Source organism: Glycine soja, chromosome 17 (genome assembly GCF_004193775.1).
Source record: "Glycine soja cultivar W05 chromosome 17, ASM419377v2, whole genome shotgun sequence".
NCBI classification, from domain to species: domain Eukaryota; kingdom Viridiplantae; phylum Streptophyta; class Magnoliopsida; order Fabales; family Fabaceae; genus Glycine; species Glycine soja.
Window position 1 is genome coordinate 9716024 of NC_041018.1, and position 18884 is coordinate 9734907.

At 30.5% G+C, this 18884-nt stretch overlaps 1 protein-coding gene across 1 annotated transcript; it reads left to right on the plus strand.

The window, feature by feature from the left end:
* The first annotated feature begins 2886 nt into the window (after positions 1–2886).
* LOC114393281 (transcription factor TCP12-like) lies at positions 2887–4816 on the plus strand. The gene is made up of 2 exons (XM_028354558.1): positions 2887–4184; positions 4551–4816. Exons 1-2 carry the CDS (start codon positions 3105–3107, stop codon positions 4611–4613), a joined length of 1143 nt encoding a protein of 380 aa, XP_028210359.1. The 5' UTR covers positions 2887–3104; the 3' UTR covers positions 4614–4816.
* The last annotated feature ends 14068 nt before the right edge of the window (positions 4817–18884 follow it).

Consider the following 18884-nt stretch of genomic DNA (forward strand, 5'->3'; position numbering starts at 1 on the left):
CACAAAAAAACATAAAATACTACCTAAAATAGTCTACAAATACAAAAATTAAAAATTACATACCTACACAAATTTAAATAAATTACCAAATTCAAATACATAACAAAATTAAAAATTTAAACACGTACATAAATTGTACACAAATAAACTTAAAATACTACCTAAAATAGTCTACAAATAACAAAATTAAAAATTAAATAGCTACAAAAATTTAAATAAATGACCAAATTAAAATACATAATAAAATTAAAAATTGTTACACGTACATAAATTTTACACAAAAAAACTTAATTTACTAAGTAAAATACTCTATACATAACAAAATTAAATATTAAAATACGTACATAAATTTAATTAAATGACCATATTTTTTTTCTAATTATTAAAATTTAAATTAAATCAAAAATATTATACACAAAAAAATGGTATTAAATCAAAAAAATTTCATGGAATAAATAATTTAAAGAACGTGTATATATATATATATATATATATACATATATATATATATATATATATATATATATATGTATATATGTATATAATTAATAAAATATCATATATTTCAATAAAAACTATAAGTAAGTCAATTAAATAATATTCACATTCTAACTAAACCTAAAAATATCATATATAAAATACAAATAATATCATACAAACCTAATAAATCTAAACCAAATAATAATAACATAATAACTAAAATTAACCTAAAAATCATTTTATCACAAATAATAACATACAAATTTTAAAAATGTTAACAAAATCATATTAATAAATCCAATACAACTAACCTACAAATCATAATATACAAACTCAAATTTGTAACATAATTAACCTAACATATATCTATATATATAACGTGCAAATCATAAGAACCTAACTTAAATCATAATATACCACTATAATTAAAGAAAATAATATATATCAATTTAACTATAACTAATCTAACATATATCTAAATATATATAACATAACTAATAATATATTATTTTTAAAACCTAACTTAAATAATATTGACATTTACCTATCAACTAAAGTTATAAACTTAAGAATCACTTACCAAAATAACAAAAACGCACTGAGAAACTTATGAAGAAAATAGCACAGCAATGGAAGCAAAGCAATGGAAGGATCAATGGAAGCAAAGGCACGAAGGAAGCTAGCTGGTGCACTCTCGGACTGAGCCACGAAGGAAGCGTAGCTGGTGCACTCTCGGACTGAGCTTTTATAATGGAAGAAGCATATTTAGGAGCAACCCGCCAGCATGGCTGGCGATCCATGCCCAAGGCAAATCGCCATTGCCATTGGCGATTTGGCCTTGACTGACGCGACGCGCTCTGCCCTTCACTGCCATGGCAGGCACCCTCAGCTGTTGGAACTCGCCAGTTTGACTGGCGGTTCCCAATGGCTCTGCAAATCGCCATTACGGCTAGCGGATTAGGGTCATATCGCCACTGGGTGTGGCGGGTTGCTCACTGACACCAGTTAGGGTCTTGCATGCACGTAAAAAACTGCCCCATGCTGTAATTATTTTAGAAACGACCCCATCTGGGGAAATAGTTTCTAAAACTACCCCAGATGGGGAAATAGTCTCTAAAAGACTCTCTGATAACGATAGATAGATAGATAGATGACAGATACATACATTGACATCAACCACAAAACCACAACTTCAACTCAAGAAGAGAGAGGGAGAGAGAGTTTGTGAGTGAGAGTGAGAGTGATAGGGCATCTCTTTTTGGAGAAAGTGACGTTCAGAGCAAACCGCAGTCAAAGGGAGGGAGCATAGGCTACCACTGCAAGAAGCCCGTTGGATGGAAAATAATTGTACTTTTTTTCCACCCATTATATCTACTTTTAGGGTTAGACACACACGGACACCTGGAGGTTTTATCAACAGTAGTGAATCAAAATTACATTATATATAGTTAAAAAATGACAAAGGGAATAATAAGAAGAAAAGAAATTATTTGAGTTATGTGAATCTTCCCATAAAAAGTCACGGCATGTGACATCCCACTCCTACGCACCATGCTCTGTGGGACAAGGTTGAACGCAAATATAGTAAGCTTAATTTCAACAAAACATTTATCCAATACATTAAAAGTTTATCATATCATAAATTTGATAATAAAATAGGTTAATTTTTCATAGTTTTTTTTAAATTATGGAAAGATTATAAGATGTTTTCTTATAATTTGGTGAAAATTCTTGCTCAAGAACATTCAATAATGTGAGAATTATATTCAAGCTTGGTTGAGTATAGTAGGAAATTAAAGGAGTGTATAGTGAGGGAAGTTGGTCTTAGTTTTCTGTCAACTCGCATGTGTGTGTTCCGTGCGCACCACGTGAAGTGGCACAAACTAAACTTTTTTCCCATCCACTCATCACTTGTTCTCGCAAATTTTATCGTCCTAAAGAGATCACAAAACTTTTTGCTCAAAAGAAACGATTAGGAAAAAGGATGCCCCTTGTCTACAATAAATTGCTCTTGTTGGGTCCTTTGTCTCTCACATTATCTTTAGTACTCACTCACTCACTACTCTCCCTCTCCTTCACTTCAGCAGTTCACCCTCTCATAATTCAACCCTCATGCTTATAAGGTATTATTGTCTATGTGCTGTCATTCTCACACTGTACAACTTTGCTTGAGCAAGCCAATTGTACTGTGCTACCACTCACTCACACACACACACGAACACAAACACATACGGTGGTGCATCATATCCGTAGCCGTGTCCCTCTCACTCACAGACTCACTCACTCACCCCTAGGTGAAAAATATATATATAAAAAAAACACTACCAGCTAGTAGTACTAGTAAGTATTAATTAACAACACTTGGTTGTCTTTCTCAAATTATGTTATATGTTTTTCGTTTGCAGGGAACAGGCAAAACAAAAATGAACGGATGGAAAAGGATAGAATTAATAGCTACTCTTTCTTTTTCAATAGGGAGATAGATAGAGCTAGCAAACATGTCGTTCTCAGGCATTGAAAGTCCCAACCAATAACCAGTGTTTTTCCATATTCTTCAAGGGTAGGGTTATTTTTTTTTGGTGCAGTCGTAGTCCCAACAAGCTTAATATTAATTCTTTCCAGATATGTATTCCTCAAATACCTTCCTCAACGGCAATGACCTAATCTCGTACCCTAACCAACCATTTTGCTTTAGGCCTTTTTCCTTTGAAAGCAACCCAACTTATAATTTTTCAAAAGAAGAAGCCAATTCCAATTACGCCCTTCCTCCTCCTCCACCTCCTCCTCCTTTGTCCTTTTTCCAATCTCCCTTTGACGAAAATATCTTCCTAGAACACCACCACCATGACTTGCTCCTACTTCATCAGTACTCTCTGACTGACTCTGGAGTATCAAAAAACCTTGAAGTTGTGGCCGAAATCTCGCCAATTCCTTGCCCTGAACAAGGTGGAATTGCGATGGAGCACACTCCAAGAAAGAGATCCAGCAAGAGAGACCGCCACAGCAAGATCAACACCGCGAGAGGCCTCAGGGATCGAAGAATGAGGCTGTCCCTCGAAGTCGCGAAGCGGTTTTTCGGGTTGCAAGACATGCTAGGCTTTGACAAGGCCAGCAAAACCGTGGAGTGGTTACTGAACCAAGCAAAGGGTGAAATCAAACAACTTGCAAGGGAAAAAACAAGTGTTGTTGGTGGTGGTGGCAAGAGTGCATCATCAACTTCGGAATGCGAAGGGGTGTCTAGCTTGGACGAGGTTGCAGTGAGTACTGGAGGAGTTAATAACGAGGAGCAAGAGAGGGAGACAGTACCAAACATGATGAAGAGAAGAAAAAGTAAGGTTTGTAGAAAGAGTGCATTCAATGCTATTGATAAGGAATCGAGGGAAAAGGCAAGAGAAAGGGCAAGGGAAAGAACAAGAGAGAAGATGAGAACTCGGAGAGTACTTGTTTCTGATGCATCAAACCTGAACCGTTTGAGTTCTTGGAACCCCTTTGAAACGGTTGAAGACTCTGCGGGTACTACACATCATCCCTCCTTGGATGTGCACCTTCATGAGGCTGATCAAGAACCAATTAGTTCTCACAACGTGAAGGAGCATAATTTGGGAGAGGACATGGCGCATGAAGATAATTCTTTGGCGCTCATGAACAAGTGGAGCCCAACTATGTTGTTCAATTCTCTTCACAACTCAGGAATCCTTCAGGAAGTAAGTTCAAATTAATTTATAGTTAATTAATTGGTTGCACTTAACTTCATATAGACAAAAAACTAGCACATAATTAAGTTATAGAGAACGTAAACAAGTGTCCTTAATAGAATATTACTAGTTAAGAAATTAAACGAAAGTGTTATTGACACATGATCAATTCTATTCTACCGTTATACATTCAAATATGATTTTTCTGTATATTAATTAGTGTGTGTTGGCAAGACCCTCGAGTTATATAAATATGCATGTGGTTGCTTTAAACACTATCATGTTGGTCTGATTCACTGACAACCGTGCATATTCTATATATGAAGTATATATATCGGTAATGTTGCCGATGATTCATGATGAAATTGTTTGCAGCATCAATTCGCAGAATTTCAGTCCTTGGGGAAACAATGGGAAGCCTACAGCAATCAAATCTGATATTTGTGCTCATCATCGATTGCACCCATCATGTTTTTGTGTCAGCAGAATAAAAATACAATTAATCATGCTGTGTATTTCTTTACTTTCCTTTTGGCATGTAATGTGGTAAGGTATCTTCCGTTTACCAGCATATGGGAAACAATATTTCGTGAATGCTTTGTATGTCATCTCCATATATAAAATTTTACTTCCTTCTTTTTTATGCTCAACCTCTATACTTGTTAAATTTTTGTTAGTATCTTATAGTTGTATTAGTGGTGTTTTAATTAAAGAAATAATTACCTGAATCTTTTGCTAACTCGATCTGGTTGGATATGCATTAATAAAAAAAATTATACTGTTAATATTGCCGTGAAATCCATTTACATATAATAGCGTTGTTGAGGCTATAACTAGGATTGTTTTCATGTTGTGGTTGTTTTTTTCTTTCAAAGTGCAATCATCCCTCGGAAAAGTGTTAGGGTTACTTCTCAGAAGTATGTATGTTTCTAATTGTTTGAGGATAACTTCCTAATGTATTTCAATGTGTGAATTTGGCTTAGCTTTATAGACGTGACATGAATTGACACTTGGTGATGATCCACTATAAATCCACTTCCAGGACAAGTATGATTAACTTATCCGTTTGAATTTTTAACATGAACTGTTTAGCTCGATTGTTACAAAGAATTTAGGAAGACAAACACAAGACGAAGCTGAGCATGCAATTAGAGGAATGTTAATTAATTGTGAAAAAAGATAAAATAAAATATCAAAGTTTTGACATTTGAGATGGATAGTAAAATTAGAAGGGATGGTGGAAGAAAACAATTCCTGTAGACAAAATTGAAATATATATATATATATGATTTGGGTGAAAGTTAGTTACAAAGAAATTAAAAAAATGTGAAGGAATGGAATGGACTGTATACTTCTTGTTATAGGCCAGGGTTGTTAGTGTAGGTTCATATTTTTTCATAGAAGTTTGATGAAACAATATTTGGGCGACGTGTTGTACAGAAATTATTCCTTTTTCATATATACAGTTAGAAATGGATGACGTATACGGGTCAATATGTTTAGTTGAGGGATTATGTCAATTATGCTAGATGTTGGCGGTAGTTCAATCTTCAACCAATATGTTCCGTACGGTAGCATGTAGGGGGGTTTAATTAGTAATTGCAAATTGTCTCGTATTATGATTAAAAAGGGATTATTTGACTCCAATGACATATTCTACTATATCCAAGAACATCAGAAATTCATATCTAGACAATTATGTCTAGTTTCTAAAGTTGTCTTCCTAGTTAGCAACATAACAGGTCCATTGAGAAAAAATTCCATGTCAAACAGAGAAAACATCTCAACAAAGTAGATCTCATAAACTATTTGGTAAATATATTATGCATTTTTTTAATTACAGACGTATCTTTCCATAATTTTCTTATTCATTTTCATTTAATCTTTTTTTGGTTTTTAAACATCTATGTACGTGTCATTTCAGTTTGTTTTTAGGGAGGGGAGTTACCTGAGTCATCTAGTTTTAGAAATTGGTTTCGTACAATAAAATTGTACAAAAAATTATTTAACCACACAAAGAGATAAAAGAGAGAGTAAAATGTGAAATGATATAACTAGTCGTCTCATTTTAGCATGTAAGAAAGAAGTATATATTTCAAAAAGTTGAAGAAGATGAACAAATTCTAGGAATAAGTCCAGTCTTGGGATGAATCGTTTTGATCCCCCAAACTTTTTAAAAAATAAAAACTAATCTCTTAAATTAGAAAAAAAAATACTATTTTAATTCCTCTAATTTATTGTTTAATTAGAGACTTCGAACAGCTTCTGAAAAAAAATCATTTTAATCTTTCAAATCTAGTGCTAAAAACTAAAAACGTATTTTTTAAAATTTGAGAAAGTAAAATATTTTAAAAAAAAATGAAAGACTAAAATCGATTTGATCACATGTTTTAACGACCTTAAACATAAGTAAACCTCTATAACCTCTAAGAAACCACTAAACCTCTATAAAAAAACATAATTAGACCTAAAACACAACTATAAATAGTTTTGCTACGACTTAGTTTCGAGACAAAAAGATATATATTCTCACACACTCAAACATATTGGACACATTTTCGGTTTGAGTACATGGTTTGATTTCTTATTTATAATGAGAATAATCTGATTTTTTTCCATTGTTTATAAGACGAAAAATAAAGAACTCATCAGCATAATTCAAAAATAACTCATCCATAAGTTAAAAAAATTGAATAAGTTAATCTAGGATATCATGGAGAAACTTATCTAAATAAGGTCTATATAGTTAAGTTGGTAAACATAATATATATTTATATAATATGAAAATAATTTATCACACACTAAATGACAACTATGAGTAGAGAAAAATAAAGAGACATGTTAATTATCCTCCCCATTCCCTTTTTGAGCTTAGTTTTGATAGTGTGACTTCAAAGCATTTGAAGTAGACGGTAACTTGTTGATTCAAATGATACTAAATTTCATCATTTTAAACAAGATTTTATATTTAAGTCTCATAAAAAATATGATGGAAAAAAGAAAATTCTACTAAAATTAACCGACAAGATTTCTGAATAAAAACTAATAATTAATAAAATTGATAAATTCAACCAATAACATAATAAAAAACATTTGAAATAAAGAAATTTTATTTTAGTAATTTATTATAATGATAAAGATATAAAAGAAATAAAATTATGAAATAATTTTTTTAATTATAGAATCAAAAAATAATACTATAAAAAACATTATTAAATATTATAAAAATAATAAATATTATAATAACTTTTTAGAATTTAGATGCTAGATCCATGTAATTATCATATTAAATCAGGTCCTTAGTCATTTCATGAGTTTCAGAAAATAAACACAACAATTATCAATATTTGCAGAACTTCAATGAAAGGGAGGTTTTGATTTTAGATTTGTACTTCTTTTCTGGATGGAGAAATGGTGAAATCCAAATGTATCCACTTAGGGTTTTTTTTACCATTTGAAGGCAATTTTTTGAATTAATTTTTATACACCGAAGTCATAAATATATTATTCTAAGCATTGATAATTATGTCTAGAATCAATACACGTATTTAATGATAAAAATTATATAATTAAAGATTAATCCTTTGGATAAGAAGGAAAATCAACATCTATTTATATAAGAATAATATTTATTTTGTTTAATAGAAACTTAAATTTTAGTATAACAAATTTTTAAATTTTCTTCTATTTTCTCTTCATACATATAAAATTAACTCTAGATTCATGGTGGAGGTGTAGAGTGTTACAGCAGAAATTTAGATTTGTGGTGGCTGGTCTTAATATTCCATTTCATGCGGTCAAAACTAAACAGTCAACAAAGGAAAAGATAGGAAGAATCAGATTGCTTGCTGGAACTAGAAGACCTTTTTAGCTAATATTTATATAACATCGAAGAGAGAGAGCAATGAATTACTGTTTTGTTTCAGAATATCAGCAGCAGTGCCTCTCCAACTGGTGTTCCTTTGTTTTTTTCTACTAGAGAGAGAAGGAATCTAAATTCTAAAAGCTAAAATGTTTCAAATATTTGTACAGTTTGGTAACGGAAATTTTGTTCCATAATCTTCTAATTAATTTGCTGAAAAACCTACCTTTACTTCTTCAATTTCATATTATCATAAAGTTTTCATTTCAAATCTATCACTAACATCGATTGAAGTCATAATCTTGTAATTTTTGTTTTAAAATTTAGTTAATATATAAAATATACTGAATTTACTTTTTAAGAGTTAAGACTTTGAAATTTACAACTATGAAAAGTACCCTAACCACCCAACATTATGTAAGCAATTACAAACACCTAAGAAAATGAACTCCAAATTTTTATATATATATATTTTTCTTTTTATCTATAAATTTAATCTTTTTTAAGTAATCATGGTATGAAATTGTTCCTACTAAAAGCACCCACCGAAAACACTAATAATTTTTCACTGAAACCCTTGAACGTATAGAAAATGGATATTCTCCTCTTTACACAATTTATTTTATCCCAAAGATTAATAAAAATTTAAATTCTAAACTACTTGATTAAGAGATATATACCAGTATCATGTTTAATCTAGGCATGCACAAAATTAATAAAAGCAAATAGAAGATCAAAACAGTATTGATTTATACAGTATTAAATAATTAAAGAACTCTGTTCTGAATTTATTGTTATTTTAATTTATGAAAAAAAAACGGGACTATAAATATATAAATAACCTTAATGGATAAAAGAAAATTGTCAAACGAAAACACTAGAAAATTAATATTATTAATGGGCTATACTCGTATGCTACTATACTTATTTTTCAAAAATAATTTTTTTTAGTTTAATAATTATGCATTATGAATTATTCTTAATATGATCATTTATATCTTTATTATCGATGCCAATAAATTTATCATGAATGATAGTATTGTTATGAACTCGCATATACTATTTTATCTTCCTCTCTTTTTTTCTTAAAAATAAAAGAATCTCTCTTTTTTCTTTCAAAACTTAGATTTAGAAGTTGAGGAAAAGAGATGATTATTTTGAAGAAAAAAAATTAGGCCAATATCTTAATTTTATTTTCAATGTTGTCAGCATTCATTCATTGCAGCAGAAGAGAGGACTCGCTGGAGGAACAAACTCGGAAAGCCAGAAATTCCAGCGCCTAGTCTAACAACCGGCCTTCAAATCGGTGTTTTCTTATAATTTCCTTTCCCAGTCTCCCTCTCAGTCATGGAACACAGGAAAATCGATGCAAAGTTTAATTAATTAATAACCAGAAAAGCGAAAGCACAAAAAAGACAGCAGAACCATCTTTCCCTTAATCCAGGATCAAATCCAGAAAACCACCCAAGAGAGGTGATGAAAAACCAAAATCTGACCTGACAAATTAAGACATCTTTGGTGTGCTAACTACTAATTAAATCCCTAAATCTTCATGTGTTGAAATTCACAAAAAAAAAAAAAAGATTTTATTTTGCGTTTTTTATTATTTTTTTCTATATAAAAAAAAGCAAGAACAAACAGGAACAAGAGAAAGAAACCCAGCGGGATGATGCCCTAGATCCTAGATTACAGAGTAGCATACTTCAGCTCTTCCAGTTCCACATATAGTAAATTAATAACTTTCTTGTTAGATCCTTTTACCCTTTTGTTTCGGCCATAGCACTAAAAATTGGGCACACAGATCCATATATTTTTTATGCACCACAAATAATATAAAAATCTCAAACAGAAAACCACCCCCAGATCTATATACCTATATCTGCAACTTCAGAAACTATTGAATGATCAAAACGTTATCTTCTTTACCAGTACACAAATATGGTGTCCACTTCCCAAAATTTCGAAACCCTTTTACTAGTTTTTATTTTTATCAGAAAAGAATAATAAATCAGAAAAAGAACACATCATCACATAACCAAATTCAGGAAGAGGAAATTTACCCGGATCCAGAAATCAGATATAATAGCAAATCCTAAAATATGCAAATATGGTTAGGCAGAAGAGATTGAGAGTTGGATGGTTCTGATAAAAATTGTAATGAGAAGCCCTAGGTAGGTGGTAGGGATGAAATTGAAGACATTGAGGTCTGAGAAACCCTAATGGCTATGGATAATGGAACATAATGCGTGTCTTTGAATGATTGCACAAAGGGAAGAAAACACCAAATAAGGGCTCAAATAGAGCAACAGGCAGTGCCCGTCCTTGAGTGACAGAAAATGACATCTTCTTTTAGGCTTAAAGGATTATTATTAGGGCAACAAAATAATTGCACCAAGACCCAGACAAGTGTGCCTTTATTTTCTGCAGCTTATCTAACCCTCGATGTCTGTCTTTTTATTGTTTGCACACTTCTTAAGATACCCATACCTTCAAATCAAGGGAAGCACCAAAAAGGGGAGAAACAGAAACATAAAATCACTGAGTAAAAGTCACATGGGATACTCTAATGGTCATATTAGTAATACTAGCTAGAATTTATTAGAATTTCCGTCTTTGTAGTAGGGCATGAAATGTGATTCCAACGTTAGCGCTCATAAAGTAAATCAAATGCAACATAATGGACTGTCATTCCATTGCTACACAGAGAACCAAAGACTTTCATTCAGAGATCCATTCAAATTTTCATAATAAATTCGACACCTAAACCTTTCTTCTAGCAATTATATTATGTAAATACTAATTAACTTTTACTTTTATTATTGTTAAGAAAAAATCATGATTATTTATTTTAAATATTGAAACAATTTCTTTTATCGGTCATGTGAAACCTGTCGTCTGACCAATTTTGAAACTAGCATATGGATACGGATATGCAGATTTACTTCACTTCATTTAATGAACTGCATGAATCTCAATTATTGATATATTAGTGAAAACAAAATTAGAATTTTAGTTTGTGTATATTTCATAGGATAAAATGTAAATTTATACAATTTTAATTCATTATATTCTCATAAATAAAGTATAGAGTCGTAATTACTAGTGGCCCCAAACATGTGAGAGTGCGACATGTACTGCCACCACAGAAATATGGTACGCAAAAGAAAAACGACCAGATACCATGAAACAATGAAACATTATGTTATGGCTAATCCATAACCGAAAGTTCTACTTCTCTCCATTCATTTCCTTTTCCATTAAGGGCGACTAACTAACTATAGTGTAGCTCGACAAATAATGCATCTCAACCAATTAGTACATAAAACATGACTTAGAATGAATAAGCATATTGATTTTGATTAATTAATGAACGACCCTATTCGGTACGACGTATGAGTATCTAATTTATTTATTCTTTTCAATTCAGCAATGTTGATTGTTTTTTTTTAAAAAAAAATTAAAGTAAACAACAACTGTGAAGGGCAAATTTTGTTGAAAACGTAACTCCGTACAAGAATGCCCATCTATCGACGAGGAAAGGAAATTAAAATAATTTATAAGATAATAATTATAATTTATTTAAAAAAAAATATTTATGAGAAATCATTCATCATTTTTTTATTTCTTTTTCTAAAAATTAATTATAAAAACATACCTTTTTTTTAATTTAAATGTTTGTATTTGAATAACAATTCAAATTAAAAAACAATTAAAAGTGGCTGGTGCGGGATATTAAAAAAAACGCTTATTTTTTATCATACAAATTATAATATCTGTACGTTCGAAAAAATTGTATTGAAAGGAATTATTATATAGTATGGCTTTTTTCTCGCTCACTTTCTTTTGTTTCTAACTAATTGATGGGTTTGTACATTTTTTTTGTAACCATCAATTCGTGACGGTCCGTACGAAAGGTTTTGGATTATATAGTAGTGCTACATATTACATATTAAAAAAAATAGATATTGAAAATGTTATTTGTTACTAACGGCTTTTCGTCAAAACCGTACCCAATACGTTTTCTGTCAAATTTCTTCTCATATTTTTTCCTAATATTTTAATCAATGTTTATTTAAAAAAATATTGCCACTATATAACACGTCAGTTTTTATAGAAATTAGCAACACTGATAAATATTATATCATGAGAAAATTAAATTATAATTTAGTTGTTAATCATTATCATAATCATATAAGAAATATTGGAAATACTCTCTCGAAAAGTTTTTAACATCGTATTATTAAGAGAAATTATGTAAGTGGTACTAATTAAACATAAGTCTCATTCACAAACTCACAAATAGTAAAATCAACAAGAAATTCAACTAATAAAAAAGTTTATTGAAATGCATTATTCATATAGTCTACTTCAATAATAAATTTATCCTTCAATGATAGGCTCATATCTTCTATCCAGAGCAATTATGTTTAAGCAAAATAAAATTACTGTAAATGATAAAATTCATAATTTTTAGCTGTTATAACCTAGTTTACAACCTTAATTAGTTATACATCATATTCTACCTTATTTTTATATATAGTTACTTCAAATCATCCATTTATTTTCTATAGATAAATAATTATAGCACGAAGGGTTGAAAAAAATACAGCACGGAAGATTGGGGATGGGAAGGTGATATTTTGGGAGGATATTTGGTTAAGGGGAGGGAGACTAAGTACAACATACAACCAATAGACTGTTTGGGAATTTAGAACAAAGTTGGTGAGATGAGAATCTGAGCGAGAGGGATTAATTAGTGTATGATGCTTTAGCAAGGTGGAGGAGATATTGGTTTGACTGGGACAAACAATAATTACTGGAAAACTTTTTGTATAGATATGGAATGGAGATAATAATTGTGTTTATATGCCTCGTTAAGTCAACAGGGGGTCCTATAAATACATCCTTTTTCAAGTGCTTGTAGAACATCAACATTTCGTTGAATGTATTAGCTTTTGCATAGAGGTATTAATGCACAGGATTCAAACAAAATACAACTTAAGTCATCTGTATCTGTTCCGAATTTCCTCTTTCATATGGAAAGAGGTTGGGGTTTCTTGCCACGATGTCCAATGCTAGCAAGAACCATTCTGTGCATCATTGACTCATTGTTATGATCTTACAGGAAAAAAAAAAAGGCTTGGTGAGTTGTGTGGTTTGCTTCCATTTGGTCTATATAGTTGCATAGAAATATTATTTTAAAAGGTGCTGCAAAATACTAAGTACATTTTGGACCTTATAAAATTTAGATCTAGGTTTTGACTAACAATTAGTTTTTCTTCATATTTTTTAATGGTCTATGGATTCTATACTTTTGATGAAAGTGCTGACGAAATATGTACCAATTTCGTATGAGTTAAGATATCCCTTGTATAGTTGTATCACTTAATTATCTATAAAATGTTTGCTTTGCCAATAAAAATATATATACTATATCCAACATTTATTATGTAAACATACAATACAAAATAAAACATGGTATTAAACTCTACTTCATTCACACTCTCTCCATCCTTATTCCTTATATAAATTGCATCCCAACCAAAATATAGATAGAAAGATCAAATTACTGCAAGAGAACTAATAGCACAAGCAAGGCCTATCAGCGACTATCGCATTGGTCAATCACCATCTGATATCCATTATCCTTATCCCTGATACTTATTCACATGACCAGACAAGTAAATTAAAAGGAGATTACCTTATTGCCACGCATGACTACCTTTTTTGAGTTACCCCAATAAATAAACCACTAAGATTGGTACAAGATATGCACACTGTTCACAAAAATCAATTTTGCTGATTGACATATTAATTCGGACTTTAGAGTACCCGTATAGGTACCCCACCTTCAATCTCGTTTTGGACGAATGCCTACAGCACGTTTTAAGCAAACCAAGTGGAACTTAAAGCCACCATTGTAAGAAAATAAATGGGTGAAGGGTCTAGTTTAATTGATTAAATAAGAGTGTTTGTCTTTAATTTCCATAAAAAAATAAAACAAATGAAAATCATAAAAATTAAGAAAATTTATACGAACAAAATTATTAAACAGGGATCGGTTTCTTCTTTTACCTTATTCAAATCAAATCACGTAATCTCGGTAGAAAATTAGGGAGTCAAAAGAAAGAAATTTGATAAAAAAAAAAATTGTTGGTTGAAGAATTGAAGTCAAAGTTACTACTCAAATTAAGTTAAAAGAAGAGATATGAAAAGAATGTTTATATAAAAATGCACTACTTCGTTCTTGATACTTGTAAAGAAAACATATACTTTTATAAAAGCGAGATAAGTTTTTATTAATTGTTTAATTATTTAATTACAAGTATATATATATATATATATATATATATATATTTATGTGCATGAATCATGGATTTTTTTTAGATATAGAGATCACAAAAATAGACTCTTATCTCTCTGAACAAAGAGGGACAGCATATATAAATTGTAATCTGTATAAATAAATTGTCAACCATACTTTTAGTGGCGTATCAGACCTTTAGTTAGATAAGATTGGAAATATATTAATCTTCTTTTATGTTAAACATATTTTACTATAAATCTTGTTGAAATACAGGGAAATTGATATTACTGTAAAATTGAGAGAAATTTAAGTTATAAAAAAATGAGATTCCATTCTTCTCGTCTTTTTGAGTCGGTAGGCATCACTCCATATGGTCAGATGAGATTATCAAAATAAAAATGATATTTTTAATAAAATCCTAAGATATTTTCGCTATACATATACGTCTGTACCTTTTTTCACAAACCAATTCATGCATATGTATATGATTTATCTTAACACGCATCAAACGATAAAAACACATTAAAACTGCTACCATTTGCCCTTTTTCATAATCAAAAACAGTTCTAATTAACACCCCTACCCCCCCAAAAGGGAAAAAGAATATATCTCTCTCTCACACAGTGCAATGTTAATGAACACAAAATATTCAAACTTATCAAACAAACCGTAACTAGTGAAAAAATTAGAAACACCAAAAGTAAGAAATAGAAATGCTAAGAAAAATTTAGTTACAAGTTACCTTGGAAAATGGAGGTCTGATATGTGGCTCATAATTTTCAACAGCTGCTAACACATGTAATCAGCAACGTTAGTTTGGCAGGCTGCAAAAACAATGTAGTAGTGCAATGAAGTTCAACATGTGTATAAATTAACCCTATCCTTTCTTAATCTGTAGAAGAATAAATAAATTGTTAAAGTAAACGTGTCTGAGAAGAACTAACCTGAGATCGATCCAAAAGAGCAAATGGGACTTTTTTATCTCAGCAAAGAACTAATTATATGGTGAGCAAAGACACAGCTAGAAATTAAACGATCCATCATCAGTTGCAGATATATATAAACAAGGGATTCTAAAGTATTATTGTATGCCTACTAGTTCGATTTGAAGAAAGAGAACAAAATTAAAAATGAATGGAACAAATCTGTCAGAAGATAGATTGCATTTTATAGGCATGATCCTGAAAAGTGATACTTGTTCGATTTTTGTTAGTAAATGCCTGCGTACGTTGCAAACTAATTGCTATAATAAATAAATAGGGTTTAGGAGTAGGGGAGGTTTACCTTGTAATTTAATAGTGGCTAAGCTAGCTCTTGTCACATAAAGGAACAGGAAGCTCTCTCTATATAGTCTCTACTATACAACTGCTACTTACACTGTTTTGTAACAGTGTGTTAAGTATAGAAACTTTCACATTTACTAGAATGGAGATTGTCCTACTTAATCTTATAGCGATGTAAAGTTACCTTGGTTTGTGTGATATATATATATATATATATATATATATATATATATATATATATATATATGATCGCTTCCTCGTCCCTTCTAACACAAGCATATAGAATGTAAGTATATATAGGTCTGTCACATTATTTTATTTATTAAGATATAGGTCTGTCATAGTGAGGCTAATCAATCAGCTCCATATCTTTTGTTTTACCTTTTTTCTTTGAAGTATAAGCTAGGTGCATAGCTTGAGGAACTTGCTAACTGAGGGAAAGGGAGCTAGCTAGTCACAGGTCTACTACTCACTCTAGTATCTAGACATTACGAATGTGCCATGACATGGCTCTTTTTGACCATGCCATGTTGTTTCAAGGATTTTTATTTTTATTTTTTATTCAGAAGAAAGAAATTAAATACTCACATTTCAGCTACACTTCTTTTTTTTTTGTCTTCGGAAGACTTTTTATAGATATTATTGGTGTTTACTGTTAATCAGAAATAGAGTTTCATTTTATTATGCCAATTATTGAAATGTAACTTAAATTTTCAATTGGCAAAAAAAACCAACAACACCTAAAGAATTATATCTAAGTTTTACCTGTTTTATAAGTATCAAAGGGTTAATAGCTTATTTGGATCAGATTTTGTGATCTACCTTTTCCTACATTTTCATGTCCGAAACTCTCAAATGACATAGAAACAAGTATTTTTTTGCTTTAACTTGATCCACGTCGAAGCCAACAAACGCGAATCCAAATAGGCTAAGTATCTGTCTTAGAACCTTCAGATGTTACATAATTATGCACAAGCACAAGAACTAACTGGATTACTAACTACATGTTTTCTAATAAATACAGAAATTCAAGTATACCAAAACCCAGTGAAGAAAAGAATCTATGTTATCGATTGGCATAAATTGTGAGAAAATCTATAACAAAATTAACTCACTCACAAATAACAAGGGGAATCTCAGCTTGTTGTGATAAACAATAGTTTTTTAATCAATATCTGTTTATTCTCTTGAGACCAATTATTTTCGTCTCCATGGCACCTCATTCGTACATCTGTTGCTAAAACTGAAAGACTTCTGTCCAGGGAATGTTGATGTAGATGCGTCTAGCATCTCATTTATGCTTTTCTGGCTGACCATTGTGGCTTAATTATGCTGATGTTATGGCCTTATCTCATGGAGAGGTCCCTTTCAAGTTTCAGCACTTACTTCAATTGAGTTCATTAGCTCATAATAATTTGCCACATATATGATCGATATTTCCGCCCACAACTTCGTTTTATACATATATGTTTAGTTAATAAAAAACAAATAAAAGAAAAGGAAAAGATATAAAGATTGGAATGGTTTTGAATGCTGTTTGATAAAAAAGAAAGTAAAAAAAAAACATTAAAAAAATTATATAGAATGATACAAATTTCTTAAAAAAAATATTATATATTTTTTTGTCTTGGGTGATCTAGGGTTTATAACTCATTCAATTAAAAATTAATCTCATTCATAACACATGATAAGATAAGAAAATTTTGTAATAAAAATTGGATACGAATATTTTTGCTAAATAGACTATTTTCCCACGTATATACCTAACAAAATAGTGCCAAAAATAGAAGAATATTATGTTACAATGATACAATAGAAAAAAAAGTAAGATAAATACAAAATTGTAAGTTTAAAAAAATTAAGTTGTTTATAAAAGAAAAAGATAAGAGAGAGACAATAAAACAAATAGAGTGACCGTAAAAGTATTAGAACTTTTTATATTATCTACCCCTTCTCACTTTGGCACAAATTGATAATTGTTTTAAACTTTTTATACCTTTTTATTATATTATATCTGTTTTTGGATAAATTTCTTAATAAGCTCTTATGAAAAATGAATTTTCATGATTTAGAATTAAGTTATGTATTAAATAAAAGTTAGTTTGTAAAAAAAAAATGCTAGAATTTTTATAAAATTAACTTATGTATATTTATACTTATATAGAAGAAGCTTTATCAATTTTACATTCTTATTTTTATCATGTGTAGGTGTTTTCATCAAGACCTATAATTTATTGTTTTTCACACATAATAATTTCATACTTTTCCCAACTTCAAAATCATTTTTGGTGGATTGATTAGTTCAATTTATCTTAAAAAAAAGAGAAGCTTTTTTATTTTTTTTCATTTTGGTGGTAGAGACGTCTCCTTGGAGGAAACTGTATAACTCTTGAGGCTATATATGCAGTTTAGTGGGGCCCACTGCAAGCGTTCTTTACAGGAAGAAGAGCACCAGTAGTACTGCCGTTCTTTTTGACCTTTGGCAATGCTTTTAATTATGAACCAAATTTTGTGGAGTAAAGAGGAACATTAGCCCAACAAGGATATACTATATTTCCAAAGCCAATAAATACTCATAAGCTGTATGATATCTAGCTACTAGCTCAGCTAACTGAGACAGCTCTTAGCTATGGTTAGTACATCCCTATCTGGTCGTATGTATGCTTAAGAAATCATGCTTTACCCCCCAAAGCCGCTATAAAGAACACACAACTCAATCTCCCTTTTCAGAAATATCGGATTCAAATTGTAATAGCAGATCTTAAACACTGTCACATTATGATTCGTGAATCGTCACTAGTTACTCATCTCTTGTCATCCACATAAAATAAAATAACCCAAATTATCAAAATTTATCGTCCATCTGCATGATACAATTAATTACACCAACCCTGAATCTATTATCATGATCTTTTATTGAGGTTGAAATATGGCATATGATAAGTAGCAGCCTGCACTGCATGTGGTTTTGTTAGTTAAAAAAAAAAAAAAAAAAAAGACCCGTATAATTTTTATAATTGTACATACAGTCATGCGGATGTAGTATGGACCTAAATCTGATGTTTTCCGAAATTACGACTCTATTCAATTCTTAGTTGCAAATAAATTCCATTTGAAGATTAACCAATAATACTAACGGCAAAAGATCCATAAAAAATTCAGTAAAAAAAATCCATAGAACAATATCAGCATTTTATTTAAGATTATCTTTATTTTTACAGTATTGTGGATTTGTGGTCTCTATTGTTGTTTATAGA